This window comes from Pelobates fuscus, chromosome 3 (assembly GCF_036172605.1).
Source record: "Pelobates fuscus isolate aPelFus1 chromosome 3, aPelFus1.pri, whole genome shotgun sequence".
In the NCBI taxonomy this organism is placed as follows: Eukaryota; Metazoa; Chordata; class Amphibia; order Anura; family Pelobatidae; genus Pelobates; species Pelobates fuscus.
In genome coordinates this window covers 98,755,713-98,774,459 of record NC_086319.1, presented here as the reverse complement: position 1 = coordinate 98,774,459, position 18,747 = coordinate 98,755,713, and the positions used below count along the sequence as shown (strand labels likewise).

The following is an 18,747-nucleotide window of genomic DNA, read 5'->3' as shown; positions in this document are numbered from 1 at the left end:
ACCTTGGCTACAAGTTTTATCATTAATGTTTCACATCTCAACCAGCTTCCTTTTTGGACGCTGGTTGCGATTCAGTCAGGAAGTAGTTGCTCTCTATTCTTTTCTGCTGACAAAGGTGATACAGTGAATTGGTGATTTGATCGCTTGCTTCCAGCACTCCCTTTGACTCTACTGTCTTGAAATCCTCTTCTCCCACTGTCGGATGCTGACTAAACTTCCTCCTATTATTTTAACCCCTTAAGGACCAAACTTCTGGAATAAAAGGGAATCATGACATGTCACACATGTCATATGTCCTTAAGGGGTTAAATAAGAAAAATACATTTATACACATGCAAGCACTACGCATCCACACATATATGCACTTTTGACATTATAGTCCCCATTTGCCCCACAGCACCCATTGAAACATTCAAAAATGTATAATTCCCTCTGCCAGTCACAGAGCGTTTCCAACACCATGCAGAGAAGCTGAGCACTGTGCATTTTCCCACTTTACACAGCTCGCACTCCTCCACAGCTTTCCTTTTATATAGTACTTATATACCATGAACACCTTCAATGCTGCATGGGGCAAGGTCTGTGTAGTTGGATAAGAGATTGGTGGCTTCAGTTATTCAGTGGGTGATGGGGGTGTATGGAAGCTATGATTTTGATATAATTGAAGGTTGAACTGTGTGATTTAAGGTGTTATCAGAGACGTGCAGATAGATTTATTAGATCTTGCCTAGTCTCTTTCCACCCTTAGAAGGAAGACCTGTGACCTGTGGTGTCCACAAACATAGGACTACCACAGTTATTAACCAGGCGGCTGAAGTGAATACAAAGTGGCAGATAAACATTTATTGTAGTAAAAACTATGTGCTTCCTTTTACTCTCCTCTGCAAGCTCTACCTCAGTCCTGCTAATTCTGATCACAGTGACTAAACAGTGTAAGAACACTGCAAGATAGGGTAATCGTGAACAGTTTATGTGACGTGGAGAGGTGTGGACAAGGGGGCCATGTTATGATGTAGAAAGCTGCAATATCTTTTTTCTTTGTTTTACTAAATGACTGAGAATTGAAGGAAGCTGCAGCAGGGCAAAGAGCTAAAAAAAAACTATAAAAAAAAGAAACCGTGTCGATGCACATTGTGTCTTGTTAAACATTTAATGTAATTTTTATTTTTAATGCACTCCATTGTTTAACATATGTCTAGATACAGCATTTCATCTTAGAATTTCTAATGGAAAAACAAATTGCACACAAATGTCAAGTAGATTAACCATGTTTGTATACTAATGTGTCATACATTGTAGTTTATGTAGGGTGTTATAGGCTATAAAAAAAAAAATTTTCAACTAAATTATATGACCAGTAATTCTGCACCTATGTAAAGTATATTGCCTGATATACTAAATAATAAATCATATTTTTTGTTTGCAGAGCCTGGGTATCTTCAAATAAGTGCAGGCAAAAGATATAGCTCTTTATAACTGAAGGATGTTGAATAAAAAAATAATACAATTACAAATTAAGACACTTTGAGGAGTAAGTCTTCCACTGAAAAAAATTAAATAAATGCTTTTGAACAGACATAATTTAACAAAATGTAACTAACATTCACATAGCCACATAGCAAACTGAAATACTTATACATGCAAAAAATATTCTCATTGTAATGTTTGTGCATTTTCAAACTAAGCCTTTAGACGTGAGGTTTGAAACACATTCCTACTCACGTCATTTTAATGGTGATAAAAGCTACATTATAGCACTTAAGAAATTTCCTTTGAATGAAACATTGGAACTTTAAAATAGTGTAGGATGTAGCGGTTTAACCCCTTAAGGACACATGACGTGTGTGACACGTCATGATTCCCTTTTATTCCAGAAGTTTGGTCCTTAAGGGGTTAAAGGAAAAAAAAAAGAACTCTTTCTGTGCATACATAATAATATATATATATTTTTCTTTTTGTTAACAGCATGGTGAAACACTGCGGGTTGCAATTCGAAATGATCAAGAGTGGAAGAATAAACGTATTTCAGTGATTTGAAATTGCAGAAGTTTTATCTTTGTGGCATTTCTGAATGCGTACAAAAATACTGAACAGGAACACTGAAGCATTATTGCAGACAAGAAGAGCACGTTGAGATGGCCTAAAATACAGCGGATCAATAAGCAATTTTACATTGCCTTGAAAAGTGCTTGCTCTCCACCAATTTGCAGTGTATCGCAACAGATTATCAGTGCTAATAGGCACAGTGATGTCAGATCCATTGTTGTGATTGCCTAATTTGGACACACGATGGCTAAGTCAAGAACTGGACTGTATGATATGGCTTTGTAGTGACTAACAAATGGACATATTGTGAGACTTAATTTTTTTTTTATTACTCTAGAGAAAGCTACAAGTCAGTTAATATGGGTACTTGAAATAGCTCTGCCAACAGTCTACTTTGGTTCATGATAGCCATCACACACTTCTAGACTAATTACAGAAAGTAACAATGACATGATTTCACTTGGTGAAGAAATATGACTCTAAATGTCACCAGTATGGATGGAGAAGAGTTAATAGCTGAAAGAGATTCATCTTTTCGTGTCCTTACAGGCTGTTTCCTTTCTGTCCTAATACTTTCAACACTTCTAGGTAACACCTTGGTGTGTGCTGCTGTTGTTAGGTTTCGTCACCTAAGGTCCAAAGTCACAAACTTTTTTGTGATTTCACTGGCTGTGTCAGACCTTTTAGTAGCGGTCTTGGTCATGCCTTGGAAAGCAGTTGCGGAGATTGCTGGTTTTTGGCCCTTTGGTTCATTCTGCAACATCTGGGTTGCTTTTGATATAATGTGTTCAACAGCTTCGATTTTGAACCTTTGCGTAATCAGTGTAGATAGATACTGGGCCATCTCCAGTCCATTTAGATATGAAAGAAAAATGACACCCAAGGTGGCTTTCATTATGATAAGTGTTTGCTGGACATTATCAGTCCTGATATCTTTCATTCCAGTGCAACTCAACTGGCATAAAGCAAAAACAACCAGTTTCTTTGATTTGAACATCACTTTACAAGGTAGCACGATGGACAACTGTGATTCCAGTTTGAACAGGACATATGCAATTTCTTCATCACTGATTAGCTTCTATATACCCGTGGCCATCATGATTGTAACTTACACAAGGATATACAGAATAGCAGCTAAACAAATAAGACGCATCTCGGCTTTGGAAAGGGCAGCGGTACATGCTAAGAACTGCCAAAATACCACTGGCAATAGAAGCAGTATTGATTGCCAGCAACCTGAAAGCTCATTGAAAACATCCTTCAAAAGAGAAACGAAAGTTCTAAAAACTTTATCAGTGATCATGGGAGTATTTGTATGCTGCTGGTTGCCATTTTTCATACTAAACTGCATGGTGCCATTTTGTGACCCCAGTGCGAAAACAAGTGGAACAGAGCCTTTCTGTATTAGTTCTACCACCTTTGATGTTTTTGTGTGGTTTGGGTGGGCAAATTCATCATTGAATCCCATTATATATGCTTTTAATGCGGATTTCCGTAAAGCATTTTCAACACTACTAGGCTGCTACAGGCTCTGCCCCACATCTAGTAATGCTATAGAAACTGTTAGCATTAACAATAATGGAGCAGTAGTCTACTCATGTCAACAGGAACCGAAGAGTTCAGCTCCAAAAGAGTGTAACTTAGTTTACCTGATTCCACATGCTATTATCTGTCCGGAAGATGACATCTTGAGTAAAGATGAAGAAAGGTCTATTTCTAAAAGTTTGGAGAAAATGTCTCCAGCATTCTCTGGGATTTTGGATTATGATGCTGATGTCTCACTGGAAAAGATAAATCCCATTACACAAAATGGACAGTCAAAAACCTGAAATTAGAGGTCAAACATCATTTAGAACTAGACCAGGGGTGCCAAACTTCTGTCTCCGAGGAAAAATTATTACCTGTTGTGTTTTTTTAAAATACTCTTAGCACTTTGCTCAGTGATGCACACTGCTAATTGTTTAATTAAGTGTTAATGAAAGAAATCCTTAACATACCATCATATTTTGATCCTTGATGCCAAGGTTTGACACCTTTTAAACTAGACCAGTGATGGATAACCTTGGGCAGTCCAGATATTTGCGGACTAGGACTCCAGTAGTGATTGTCCAGCAAAAGGGCTGGTTCATCATAATGGATACCTTAGTCAACTATATCCGGAATGCCAGAAGGTGAACATCTATAAACACTTTCCAGACAGTGATAGTTAAAATGTCCGAATTTCAAATAGATTTCTAAAATACATTCCAATGTATTTTGTAAATGTGTTTTTGTGATGTTCTTGGGGAATCAAGATTCTTAAATGGAAGACACGGGTGATGTCATAGATTGTACAGTAATATGAAAATGTGTTTCTGTTGATAATGACAACTCTCAATACAAAACAGTGCACTGATAACATACGTGGGGATAGCTTTATCAAGGAGTGTTTATTTTGGAAAATAAACATCAAAAACATACCAGATAGTCATATTTAGGGAATTGATCACAAAAAACTGCACTACACGTTCTCCCCTTTCCTTTCTTATGACAAAGAGTTAACATTCGTACATTGGGCAGAAAGGCTAGTTCCGAAAATGAGGAAGGAGTTTCAAATGTAAATGGCACTGTTCCAAAATTGAACAGAACCAAGTATAGATGGCCAGAATTAAAACAGAGTAATTCCACTGCAGGCTAGTAATACGTTGGAGCAAATCCTGATAGTGCCTAGGTAAATTTACAAATGGATGTTTCATGGCATGACTCGTGGGAAGGCCTGATGAAGAGGTTTTAGAAATTGCAGGTAATAACTTAATAACTTTTTTGATAATATAGTATAAAAACACATTTAGTTTAATAGCAGTAGAACTAAGCAAAACACTAATTTGCACCAACATTAAAAACTCTAAATACAGACAGGCAGGGAAGAGGGTAGTGCAAAGATGGAGTGATCAGGTTTCTAAATGATTGACACTTTAGGGGAGATTTATGAAAGTGTTCTGTTAAAAAAAAGTGTTTGAAAGTACTAAATGTTAAGCAGTAACCATGGAAACCAGTGGGACCCGCAGCTACATCCCATTGGTGACCCCTCCCTTTTTACCTCTGTGCTCCAATTTGTAGAACAGAACACTATTCTAAATCCCCCCTTATGTTGTGCTTTGATAAATCTATCCCATAGTATGGCAAGAAAAGCCTTTGTGATAATTAACTTGAAGAATGCAATGGTTACCAGCTGGTTTCCAAAGAAACCTGGTAGAATGTGTACAGTACGTATGTATATGCCTTTATAATTTCCTTTTCGAAAAGCAACTGAGCCTTATAGTAAAAGTGGGTATTTTTTTAAAATTATGGAAACATTATTGTAAGTATTTACAATGTTTATTTATTATGTTAAATCAATATTTTTAAGAGATGTCTATACATTGAAACTCTATAAAGATTTACCTTTATTTAGCTTATTTTAAAGAACTCAACTGTTATGTCGTTTAATGTTCCACAGCAACATACAGTATATTTGATATTTAACAACCTATTTTTGGCTACACATATGCGTTTCTGTCTTTAATCTTACCTGCGTCAAAATAGGTCACAGTAATTTAACCTGTGTCACATTGCTGCAAACCAAATGGTACAGATTGTGAAATCTCACTTCCTTTATGGCTTAAAACTCTACAAAAATATTTTAATTTTTATTTTGTTTACCTGTAAACATAAGTTTATAAAGATGTTGTTTTAGAAGTTGAGTATAAATAAATATATTTTTTGTTTAAGCTGAATTAAAGGGGCACTATTATCACCAGAAACACTACAGCTTAATGTAGTGGTTTTGGTGTCTTTAGCATGTCCCTGGAGACTGAGCACTGTAAACGCTGCCTTTTCGGATGCTCAGATGCCCACTAGAAGTGCTTCCTAGTCTAGTGCCGCAAAATGTGCATCACCTACGTTCCGCATCTCCAACCCTGCATGGACGTGCTGAACGTTACCCATAGAAATCAATTGACTTAATCCATTTCTGTGAGGTGATTCTGATTGGTGCATCCCGGTGTTTTGCCCCCGATTCGCAATAGCCTCCCAATACTTACTTATGGGGAATGATGATCTCATCCAAGGAAGGGGGACTAAAATAGTTAGTTAATCCCTAAAGTGTCAGGAATACATGTTTGTATGCCTGACACTATAGTGTTCCTGTAAAAATGTTATACGAAGAATACATTTTAATATAAATAGCATTGGAACCACTTACCTCTTTATGTCATACTAGGATACCTATTTAAGGGACTGTTCTCAGTAGTAGTATAGAAAAATATATTAAGCAATGCAATTTACATTTGAGATAACTCTACTGAGAATGGCTAAGGTCGTTCTCTTGCAGAAATAAATTGATTGAAAGCCATTAATTTGATAGGAGACCATAAATATATATATATATATATATATATATATATTTTAAGTTCACTAATTATATCCCTGCTATGCTGGGGAATCATACTTTTGATTTATTTTTGTTTTAAATAAATGTATTTAAGTTGTATTACTCTCTTGGACATCTTTCTATCACCTTCACCTATCACCTTCATTGTTTTTTTTTTTACATAATACAGGGGGTGAAAAACAATGATCTAACATTTCTCCAGCTTCCTCATATCCACTTGTTCCTATTAATCCAACCATGGTACACACTTTTTGTTTATTTTACAGGATAGGATTCAGATGTGTTAAACACTGAGATTAAGGGGATTCACAGATGTAAATGGGTGCATGTTGGGGGAGAAGCATAGACTGAAATGAATCTTCAGCTTGCTATTAAATGGACACTTTAAGCACCCAAACCACTTCATATAAACAAAGGTGGTTTTGGTGCATAGTTCCTGTCCTATTTCTATTGCTGTATTCAAAATGTGGCAATAAACATGTCTCTACTGGCTGTTAGATTGAAAGCCACATGCTGTGAATGCTTTTCAGAGAGCTTGACTGGTTCACCGTGAGAAGCATCTGATTTGAGAAACACTCTGATTGCCATTCATTGCTTTGTATGCTCCTAATGCTTCTCTGAAAGAACTATTGGATAATACCAGAGATCATGTATGGGAATGATAGAATGATCTCAGAACAAGAGGAGTGGGTGCCGAGAGAGGATGGCCTGGTATAAGGTTACTGGTGAGTTTGCTTTTAGCAAGTTTATAAAGACAAGGGTGTGGTCTTATTTAAAATAAGTAAGGGACATTCTATGTAGCGGAGAGCCGATCTTGCACAGCTATTCTTCACTAGAGATTCCAGTGAGGCTCAGGAACAAGGTGATGTTAAGTCCATAGGCAAGGTTTCCAGCAGGTAAAGTAATACAGCAGTATCCCCATCGCAATCCCAATAACTGGACGACACACAGTTTCAGGAGTAGACTGACAAGCTTTATTCCACAGTTCCTTATAAAGCCCTCTCCCATGCAAGGGAGGAGGTTCTAACACTTAAGACATTATCCAATCTCTAAGTAGTAACCTCCCACAGATCTCCTCCCCTCCTCTAGCATCATAATCCCCTTATTGTGTACACAGTTTTCCCCGAGTTTTGGATGTACCCTAAATACTTGGGGTACATCCACAAATCCAACATCCCCAGATAGCTCTATTCTGGGGGACCAACATACTTAAAAATTAGCCCATTCGGATGAATGGTTCGTGAGATATGGGGTTCCAAAGATTTGACCGACCGCATGGGTAAAGTATCCGAAAACAGTTCCATGCATTTTGGCCCTGCGGTCGGTCACAAACAAGGGAATGAAAACAGGCGAATTGCCTGTGTTATAGAGCCTGGAGAGGGTTTGAATGAATTCCCTTGTTTATGGGGTTCTTTCTACCGAACGTCGGGTCATTCGGTAGTTTCCATACGAATTTCTGGAAGTATGGAGGTCTCAGCGGTGTTTGCCTAGTCAAGTGTCCGATTTTAGTTCCAGACACTCGACGGCAAAACACTGCTGTTCGGTAGTTTAAGATGGCCGCCGCCACGTGTTTGTTTCCCGAATGGCGGCCACCCAGAGGACAAAGACCACACTGCACTGATTGCCAATTACCTGTTTGCAACATTGTTGCAAACGGTAATTGGAGGCACACTCATTCCTGGGTGGTCTGGTTGTTCGGTAGTTTCATTCCCTTGTTTTATTTGAATGATTCTACCGAACAACTAGAGGAATACAATTCTTTACATACATTTAACTGTCATTATACCCGGATACCATGCTTTCTATACATGTACATACACATTAAACCAGCCATATGACCAAATACACTTATTCTCATACATGTCGTGGGACAGCCCGGTACCAATCCGCTACATTCTAATAATAAAAATATCTACTTTTAATGTTACAGTGTTCCTTTAGAGGCAATTCCGTTGTCATATTATGATATAAGTGGAATATGGAAGACGGTATGCGTTTTAATAATAAATATTTGCACACTAAATAGCTAATAACCAACTTACAGTGAAGTAAAGACCTAAAAAAAGGAAACAATACACAGAATTCTATCTTCATAGTAACAGGAAGGCAGCTAATCTATACCTTTTGAAATACTCTCCAGATTGCATGTTCTTATTAGAAATGGTAGAAATTTAGGTCTGAGCAGCATAACTATTAAAGGGATACATTGTTGAAAATTTGGAGAAAAATATAAATTCTCCCATGTAAGTCCAACTTGATTTTTTTCAGAGCCAATTTTGTTTTAAATGGTTTTTATTTTGAGTGCAAACTAAGTTCAAACATTCCACAGAAAGCAATAGTACATTGACATTTGCCTGCGCAGAGGCATAATATGTTAGCACAAAACCATCCTGCAATGTGCTTGTAAAGTTTCCAAATGTTGACAATTTGGAGTTAAATTAATTGTCAGCTGCTGGTTGGTTTAGGAAGCGTCAATACAAGAGCCTAAGGCTGCAGTGGTTGCCGTATTTTGGGGGCTGCCTAGAAACATAGTGATGATTAGGCTGGGAAACTGCTATGTCCCTTGTGGACAAATCGGCAATGAGGACAGTAGGTGAATAAAGCGCATTAGATGGATTTAGTACAACAGCGCTGAAATCACACATGTAGGCAATATATAGTATGCACTGTAGCATTTAAATCGTGGAACTAGGTTAGACAGTATTAGGTATTATTAAGTAGTGATGTATCGAAATGTTCGCTGGCGAATAGTTCCTGGCGAACATAGCGTGTTTGCGTTCGCCACGGCAGGCGAACACATCCGCGGTTCGATCTGCCCCTATTCATCATCATTGACTAAACTTTGACCTTGTGCCTCACAGTCAGCAGACACATTCCAGCCAATCAGCAGCAGACCCTCCCTTCCAGACCCTCCCACCTCCTGTACAGCATCCATGTTAGATTCCTTCTGAAGCTGCATTCTTAGATAGAGGAGGGAAAGTGTAGCTGCTGCTAATTCGATAGGGAAATGTATAGCTAGGCTAGTGTATTCAGTGTCCACTACAGTCCTGAAGGACTCATCTGATCTCTGCTGTAAGGACAGCACCCCAAAAAGCCCTTTTTAGGGCTAGAACATCAGTCTGCTTTTTTTGTGTGTAATCTAATTGCAGTTGCCTGCTTGCCTGCCAGTTTCTGTGTCAGGATCACAGTGGATACTGTGCCCACTTGCCCAGTGCCACCACTCATATCTGGTGTCACAATAGCTTGCATTTAAAAACAAAAACATTTTTTTCACTGTAATAGATTGAATAGCAGTTAGTTGTCTGCAAGCGTCTGTGTGTCAGGCCTACAGCGTGTACCCTGCCAACCTCTGCCAGTGCACAGTGCCATTCATATCTGGTGTCACAATAGCGTGCATTTAAAAACAAAAACATTTTTTCACTGTTATAGATTGAATAGCAGTTACTTGTCTGCAAGCGGGTGTCAGGCCTACAGCATGTACTCTGCCAACCTCTGCAAGTGCACATTGCCACTCATATCTGGTGTCACAATAGCGTGCATTTAAAACCCAAAACGTTTTTCACTGTTATAGATTGAATAGCAGTTAGTTGTCTTCAAGCGGGTGTGTCAGGCCTACAGCGTGTACTCTGCCAACCTCTGCAAGTGCACATTGCCACTCATATCTGATGTCACAATAGCGTGCATTTAAAACCAAAAAACTTTTTTCACTGTTATAGATTGAATAGCAGTTAGTTGTCTTCAAGCGGGTGTGTCAGGCCTACAGCGTGTACTCTGCCAACCTCTGCAAGTGCACATTGTCACTCATATCTGGTGTCACAATAGCGTGCATTTAAAACCAAAAACGTTTTTCACTGTTATAGATTGAATAGCAGTTAGTTGTCTTCAAGCGGGTGTGTCAGGCCTACAGCGTGTACTCTGCCAACCTCTGCAAGTGCACATTGTCACTCATATCTGGTGTCACAATAGCGTGCATTTAAAACCAAAAACGTTTTTCACTGTTATAGATTGAATAGCAGTTAGTTGTCTTCAAGCGGGTGTGTCAGGCCTACAGCGTGTACTCTGCCAAACTCTGCAAGTGCACATTGCCACTCATATCTGATGTCACAATAGCGTGCATTTAAAACCAAAAAACTTTTTTCACTGTTATAGATTGAATAGCAGTTACTTGTCTTCAAGCGGGTGTGTCAGGCCTTCAGCGTGTACTCTGCCAACCTCTGCCAGTGCACATTGCCACTCATATCTGGTCTCACAGTAGCTTGCACGCATAGTACCACTAATCCAAAAAAAAATGACAGGCAGAGGCAGGCCACCCCGCAGGGCCCGTCGTGGTCGTGGTGCTGTGATTCCCTTTTGCCCTAGAATAATGCCCAATTTTCAGAGGCCACGTACCCTGAACTTGAAAAGTTCTGAGGACATAGTTGACTGGCTAACACAGGACACCCAATCTTCTACAGCTTCCGCTCGGAACCTTGACGCACCATCCTCCTCCAGCTTAGCTTCGGGCACCTCTCAAGATACCACTCACCTGCCTGCCGCCACCACCAACACTAGCACCACAGCCGCTTCACTTGGTATGTCAGAGGAGTTATTTACACATCCGTTTGAAGAAATGAGTGATGCGCAACCATTATTGCCAGAGGATGTAGATAACAGGGATATGTCTCAGTCAGGCAGCATTACACACATGGACGTACGGTGTGATGATGATGTTGTACCCGCTGCTGCTTCCTTTGCTGAGTTGTCAGATACAAGTGAAGCGGTTGATGATGACGATGCGTCCATGGATGTCACGTGGCTGCCCGCTTGGCAAGAAGAAGAACAGGGTGAAAGTTCAGATGGGGAGACAGAGAGGAGGAGGAGACGAGTTGGAAGCAGGGGGAGGTCGTCGCAAGGAGCTAGTGGCACAGTCAGACAGCATGCATCGGCACCCGGGGGCAGCCCGACAGCACGCCAATCAACGCATGCTGTGCCCACCACCAGAATGCCGTCATTGCAGAGCTCATCAGTGTGGCATTTTTTTTGTGTGTCTGCCTCTGACAACAGCGATGCCATTTGCAACCTGTGCCAAAAGAAACTGAGTCGTGGGAAGTTCAACACCCACCTAGGTACAACTGCTTTGCGTAGGCACATGATCGCACATCACAAACGCCTATGGGATCAACACATGAGTACAAGCAGCACACAAACTCAAAGCCGCCATCCTCCTCTTGGTCCAGCATCTTCAGCCACGTCAACCACTGCTGTCCTCCTTGCCCCCTCTCAACCATCCGCCACTCCGTCTCTCGCCTTGAGCAGTTCCCGCTCATCTGCCCACAGTCAGGTGTCTGTCAAGGACATGTTTGAGCGTAAGAAGCCAATGTCAGAAAGTTACCCCCTTGCCCAGCATCTGACAGCTGGCTTGTCTGAACTATTAGCCCGCCAGCTTCTACCATACAAGCTGGTGGAGTCTGAGGCGTTCAAAAAATTTGTGGCTATTGGTACACCGCAGTGGAAGGTACCCGGACAAAATTTCTTTTCACAAAAGGCAATCCCCAACCTGTACTCGATTGTGCAAAAGGAAGTAATGGCATGTCTGGCACACAGTGTTGGGGCAAGGGTCCATCTGACCACTGATACCTGGTCTGCAAAGCATGGTCAGGGCAGGTATATCACCTACACTGTGCATTGGGTAAACCTGCTGACGGCTGCCAAGCATGGAATGGGTGGCTCTGCAGAGGAGTTGGTGACTACGCCACGACTTGCAGGCAGGCCTGCTGCCACCTCCTCTACTCCTCCTACTCCATCCTCTTCCATAACCTCCGATTATGCAGACCACTTAACTTGCAAACTGCAGGTATATGGGCTGCAAAATGTCTGGAAATCGTCAAGTAGTCAAAAATGATAATGTAGAAAATGATAATAATGAAATCCCCTTTAAGTCAAAAAAGTAACTAAAGAATAGATAGGGATATGTGAACCTGTTTCTTCCTACTGACAATCGTTTTAGAGTCTATATATACATATCATATATCCAAGGAAATGAGCTTTAATATGTCGGGCTCTAAGTAGTCCTTGTTAGATATGCTGACTCATAAATTCGAGGGAGGAAGAAAAAATGCAAACTTGCCACTAAGTTTAGGGTTCCAGAGTGGATACTTCTATATATGAGTCCAAATGTATGTGCATAAATTATTTTGGGAATAAACCGATCAAAGAGTACAGAAGTACATACACTATAAGAAGTCCACCTAAGACCCAAAGTAAAATATATATATACAAGAGGAGGTGAAGAAATGATATGGATATCGTGATGCTTAGAATGCCCACGGGATATCCATATAAAGTATCAATAGTAAGGAAGGATATATATATAGATTAATTGTACCTTCGATTTGCTAAATCTGTAATACAGAGTAGTATTCTCAATGGCAACAAAATCTCCAGTACAGAGAAATCTGCTTAATCAGACCTCCACAAGTGGCAAAAGTTAGCTCCTATCTATCAATAACATAAATAAACAAACATAAGTGCCATAATTATAGTGTCATACTGTGAATAAGTGAGAAAAAGTGTGCTGTCTATAAATAAGACAGACAAACGCCTGACGCGCGTTTCGGTGCTGTAACAAGCACCTTCGTCAGAGGCAAATAAGCCGCTGCTCTGGGTATCCAATATATACCCTGTGTATGTTTTTCGCTATCCAATAGACTTCCTCGCTCAATGGGGGGCGTGGTTAGTTCTCGGCGCGAAAATAACTGACCTATCGTTTCAGTGTATGCGGAGATGAGTGGGACCGGCAAGGTTTGCAGCCTGAAATAGGCTCCTCCCACTTTTCTCCGTAGTCGGAGCCCGGTCGAGGCTGTCTTCTACCGCATAATCGGCAATGCCGAAATGTGAATGGAGCTATATACACAAATAAGTAGTGAATATATGTTCATGTATGTAATGATTCCAAATTTAGTTTAATCCGTTATGGACAGCGAAATGAATATACATATATGTGTAACCAACTAGATTCATAGTACCAATGGAAAAAATTATACTTGACAAGGATACTTGTCATGACTATGTATATTCCAACGGATGTACAGGAAGGTTGGTAACTATATATAGACCACTACACATAATGTTAGGGTGATTGGATACTTTACAGGAGAGCAGACTATAAAAAGAAAAAAAAGACAAACAAAAGAAGATACAATAAAGCCTAAATAAATAGGTCAAACAGCATAAAGCATATATTTTAAGACTACTTGTATGTATTAAAATAGTTGAGTCATGTGTTGCAAGGAGTTAGATGCAATTTTTAGAAATTTCATAATGTAAAAGTTTTATATTAGTCAGAGATGAATGGTGTGAATGAGAAGCCCTCATTCAAACCCATCGGTGAGAAGGTTTTCAATTTGTATATCCATATGCTCTCTCTTTGCAAGAGTTTTTTATCAAGATCACCCCCCCTCGGGCCAAGTGAGACCTTTTTAATTCCACAAAAACGTATATTTTGTGCAGAACCTCCATGGTGGAGTTTTAGGTGTTTTGATATGGGAGTATCAACTAGTCTCCTGGGGTTCAGTGATGTAATGTGTTCCCGTATCCTTTGTTTAAATGCACGTATGGTCTTGCCAACGTACATTTTTTTACATGAACAGGTAAGTAGATATATTAATCCAGTAGTTTGACAGTTGAAAAAGGTTTTGATCTCAAACTCATTGGTATTCGTAGAGTCGGAGATCTTCTTAGATTTACGTAATATGAAGTTGCATGATTTGCATCTACCGCATTGGTACGTCCCAGATAGTGAGGATTTCAACCATGTGGGTTTGGTAGATGGGGTTCGTAGGTGGCTTGGGACTAGTATGTCTTTGATATTTCTGCCACGTCTCACTGTGACTGATGCATATGGTGTAATGACTTTCTGTAGATGTTGGTCCTGTATAAGTAGTGGCCAGAACCTATTAAGGATCTTAAGTGTTGGGTGCCAACCTGCGTCAAAGTTACCTATGCATCTTATCAGCTGTTTGTTTTCACTTTCATGTTTTTCTAACAGGAGGGTTTCTCTATCTGTTATTAATGCTCTTTTATATGCATTTTTCAGGCATCTGTTTGGATATCCTTTCCTTTTGAACTGCCCTCTCAGGATCCTTGCTTTATTTTGGAAGTCTTCAATGGTGGAGCAATTACGGCGTAGGCGTAAATATTGTCCTACTGGTATCCCTCTTTTTAGAGGGAGTGGATGATAGCTCTCCCAGTTGAGAAGGTTGTTGGTGGAGGTTGGTTTTCTAAAAAGAGTAGTAGTCACTTTCCCCTGGTCAGTGATCATGATATTAATATCTAGAAAGTTTATGGACCTGCCGCCCATTTCATAGGTCAACTTCAAATTTATGTCGTTCTGATTTAAAATATGTACAAATTCCTTGAAGAGGTCAGTGGTGCCAGTCCACACTATTACTATGTCATCGATATAGCGCTTCCATGTCGTGACATATTGAGTATATTCCAGTAGGGGTGTACCAAATACAGTATTTTTCTCCCACCAACCCAGGTGGAGGTTGGCATATGAGGGGGCACAAGCCGTCCCCATAGCTGTCCCCCTCACCTGGTGGTAGTACTTCCCCTGGAACATAAAGTAATTGTGCGTCAATATATAACTCATGAGGTCTTGTACAAATTGATTGTGTCTCTCTGAGGTAATTATATTGCTGTCAAGATGTGCCTTCAAATGTGTCAGCCCTATATCGTGTGGGATGGAGCTGTACAGCCCCTCCACATCTAAGCTACACAGGATGGCATTTTCAGGTAGATTGATTCCATCAAACGTCTTGAGAGTGTGCTTCGTGTCTCTTAGGTACGATGGTAAATCCATCACGGTTTTCCGTATGATCTGATCAATATACAGACTGACATTTTGTGTTAGATTAGAATTACCGGAGACAATCGGTCTTCCACTCAATGTAGTTTGTTGTTTATGTATCTTTGGTAATGAGTAGAAAGTTGCGACCACTGGATTTTTAATGTACATAAAGAGATATTCGTCTTTAGAAATGAGTGACAGGGACATTGCTTCATCCAGGATAGTTTTTAATTCAACCAGGTACTTCTTTGTGGGATTACCACTCAATAGTTCATAGGTATCTACATCTTGGAGTGTCCTTTGTGCCATCGACACGTATTCCTGTTTATCGAGAATGACCAGGTTTCCACCCTTATCAGAGGGTTTAAGAATAATTTCTTCCATGCTCTGTAGATGTTTTAGTGATTTGCGTTCTTGTGGGGTGATGTTACTATATGGAGAGACCTCAAATTCTCTTTTGTCAAGATTTTCAATTTCGTTACATGTTAGCTCTACAAATAAGTCGATATATTTAAACTCGGCCAGATATGGTGTAAATGTACTCCTTTTTTTTTTAAGTTGTGTAAATGGTGCTTGTGGGCTTGTTTGTATTTCGTTATTTGGTAAGAGTTCCACCAGTGTATCTAGCAATTCAATATCTGATGATTGTAGCCCCAAGTGTTTGGCTCTCTTTTCATCTTTAATACGGTGGAATTTGTGTAGCGCTAGCTTTCTGTTGTTTTTTTATATACGATTTGGGGTTAAGCCCCATGAGACTTCTGGAGTCTCTAATAGGTACTAGACAAGTTTATTGACACCTGTAGAGCCGATCTTGTCAGGCACTACATGGTAGAAGTTTACTTGCTATATTCATGTTTCGTTTCTTCCATAACCTCCTCGGCTGAGTCCTCTTCTGCTGCTGCGTCTTGCTCAACATCAACGGCACCCCCCAGCTCCCCAGGTACTATTCCACATCCCGGATACGGCAGTGTCACGGCGTCTTGGGTTTGACTTGCTTGAAAGCAGAGAGTCACACCGGACAAGCACTCCTGTCCGCCCTGAACGCACAGGTGGAAAAGTGGCTTACTCCGCAGCAACTGGATATCGGCAAAGTGGTTTGTGACAACAGAACAAATTTGTTGGCGGCATTGAAGTTGGGCAAGTTGACACATGTGCCGTGCATGACACATGTGTGTAATCTGATCATACAACGCTTTGTGCATAATTGCACAGGCTTACAGGACATCCTGAAGTTGGCCAGGAAGGGTGTGGCCATTTCAGGCGTTCCTACACGGCCATGGCGCACTTTGCAGATATCCAGCGACGAAACAACATGCCAGTGAGGCGCTTGATTTGCGACAGCCCGACACGTTGGGATTCAACACTCCTAATGTTCGACCGACTGCTCCAACAAGAAATAGCCGATAATGAATATTTGTATGACCGGGGTGCTAGGACAGCCTCTGGGGAGCTGGGGATTTTTTTGCCACGTTACTGGACGCTCATGCGCAATGCCTGTAGGCTCATGCATCCTTTTGAGGAGGTGACAAACCTAGTCAGTCGCACCGAAGGCACCATCAGCGACATCATACCATTTGTTTTCTTCCTGGAGCGTGCCCTGCGAAGAGTGCTGGATCAGGCCGTAGATGAGCGTGAAGAGGAAGAGGAACAGTTGTGGTCACCATCACCACCAGAAACAGCCTGATCAGCATCGCTTGCTGGACCTGTAGCAACGCTGGAAGAGGATTGTGAGGAAGAGGAGTCAGAGGAGGAATGTGGCTTTGAGGAGGAGGAGGAAGACCAACCACAACAGGCATCCCAGGGTGCTCGTTGTCACCTATCTGGTACCCGTGGTGTTGTACGTGGCTGGGGGGAAGAACATACCTTCATTGAGATCACTGAGGAGGAGGAACGGGAAATGAGTAGCTTGGCATCCAACCTTGTGCAAATGGGGTCTTTCATGCTGTTGTGCCTGTTGAGGGACCCTCGTATAAAATGTCTGAAGGAGAACGACCTGTACTGGGTGTCCACGCTACTAGACCCCCGGTATAAGCAGAAAGTGGCTGAAATGTTACCAAATTACAACAAGTCGGAAAGGATGCAGCATTTGCAAAATTAATTAAAAAGTATGCTTTACACAGCATATAAGGGTGATGTCACAGCACAACGGGAATCTAACAGGGGAAGGGGTGAAAGTAATTCTCCTCCTCCCACGACCACGCCGGCAAGGACAGGACGCTTTAAAGATGTGTTGTTGATGGAGGACATGCGGAGCTTTTTATGTCCTACGCATCACCACAGCCCTTCGGGATCCACCCTCAGAGAACGACTCGACCGACAGGTAGCAGACTACCTCACCTTAACTGTAGATATCGACACTCTGAGGAGCGATGAACCCCTTGACTACTGGGTGTGCAGGCTTGACCTGTGGCCTGGGCTATCCCAATTTGCGATAGAACTTCTGACCTGCCCCGCTTCAAGTGTCCTGTCAGAAAGGACCTTCAGTGCAGCAGGAGGTATTGTCACTGAGAAGAGAAGTCGCCTAGGTCAAAAAAGTCTAGATTACCTCACCTTCATTAAGATGAATGAGGGATGGATCCCGAAGGGACTGACACTGGGCGATACATTCGACTAAAAAAGGCCTGATGAGATGAGCTGCCTTGGGCTAAAAATGGTGACCCTATGTAGGAGGAACAGTCCCTATTCTGCTCTGTGTCAGTGTGTATCAGGGTCCTTGAGGACAGGTGTCAATCCATATCTGCCAAGTGACCCTATGTAGGGGGAACAGTCCCTATTCTGCTCTGTGTCAGTGTGTATCAGGGTCCCTGAGGACAGGTGTCAATCCATATCTGCAAAGTGACCCTATGTAGGGGGAACAGTCCCTATTCTGCTCTGTGTCAGTGTGTATCAGGGTCCCTGAGGACAGGTTTCAATCCATAACTGCCAAGTGACCCTATGTAGGAGGAACAGTCCCTATTCTGCTCTGTGTCAGTGTGTATCAGGGTCCCTGAGGACAGGTGTCAATCCATATCTGCCAAGTGACCCTATATAGGGGGAACAGTCCCTATTCTGCTCTGTGTCAGTGTGTATCGGGGTCCCTGAGGACAGGTGTCAATCCATATCTGCCAAGTGACCCTATGTAGAGTGAACAGTCCCTATTCTGCTCTGTGTCAGTGTGTATCAGGGATCCTTAGGATAGGTGTCAATCCATATCTGCCAAGTGATCCTATGTAGGGGGAACAGTCCCTATTCTGCTCTGTGTCAGTGTGTATCAGGGTCCCTGAGGACAGGTGTCAATCCATATCTGCCAAGTGACCCTATGTAGGGGGGACAGTCCCTATTCTGCTCTTTGTCAGTGTGTATCAGGGTCCCTGAGGACAGGTGTCAATCCATATCTGCCAAGTGACCCTATGTAGAGTGAACAGTCCCTATTCTGCTCTGTGTCAGTGTGTATCAAGGATCCTTAGGATAGGTGTCAATC

General features: G+C 41.3%; 1 protein-coding gene across 2 annotated transcripts in view; it reads left to right on the top strand.

Moving 5' to 3' along the window:
* Positions 1-3,876, top strand: part of DRD1 (dopamine receptor D1) — a 41,808-nt gene extending 37,932 nt beyond the window's left edge. For both annotated transcript variants that reach the window (XM_063445237.1, XM_063445238.1), the window contains one exon: positions 1,966-3,876. In XM_063445237.1, the coding sequence (XP_063301307.1) occupies positions 2,520-3,875 (1,356 nt within the window). In that variant the 5' untranslated portion in view covers positions 1,966-2,519 and the 3' untranslated portion in view covers position 3,876. The remainder of the gene's footprint in view (positions 1-1,965) is intronic.
* Positions 3,877-18,747: the final 14,871 nt, after the last annotated feature.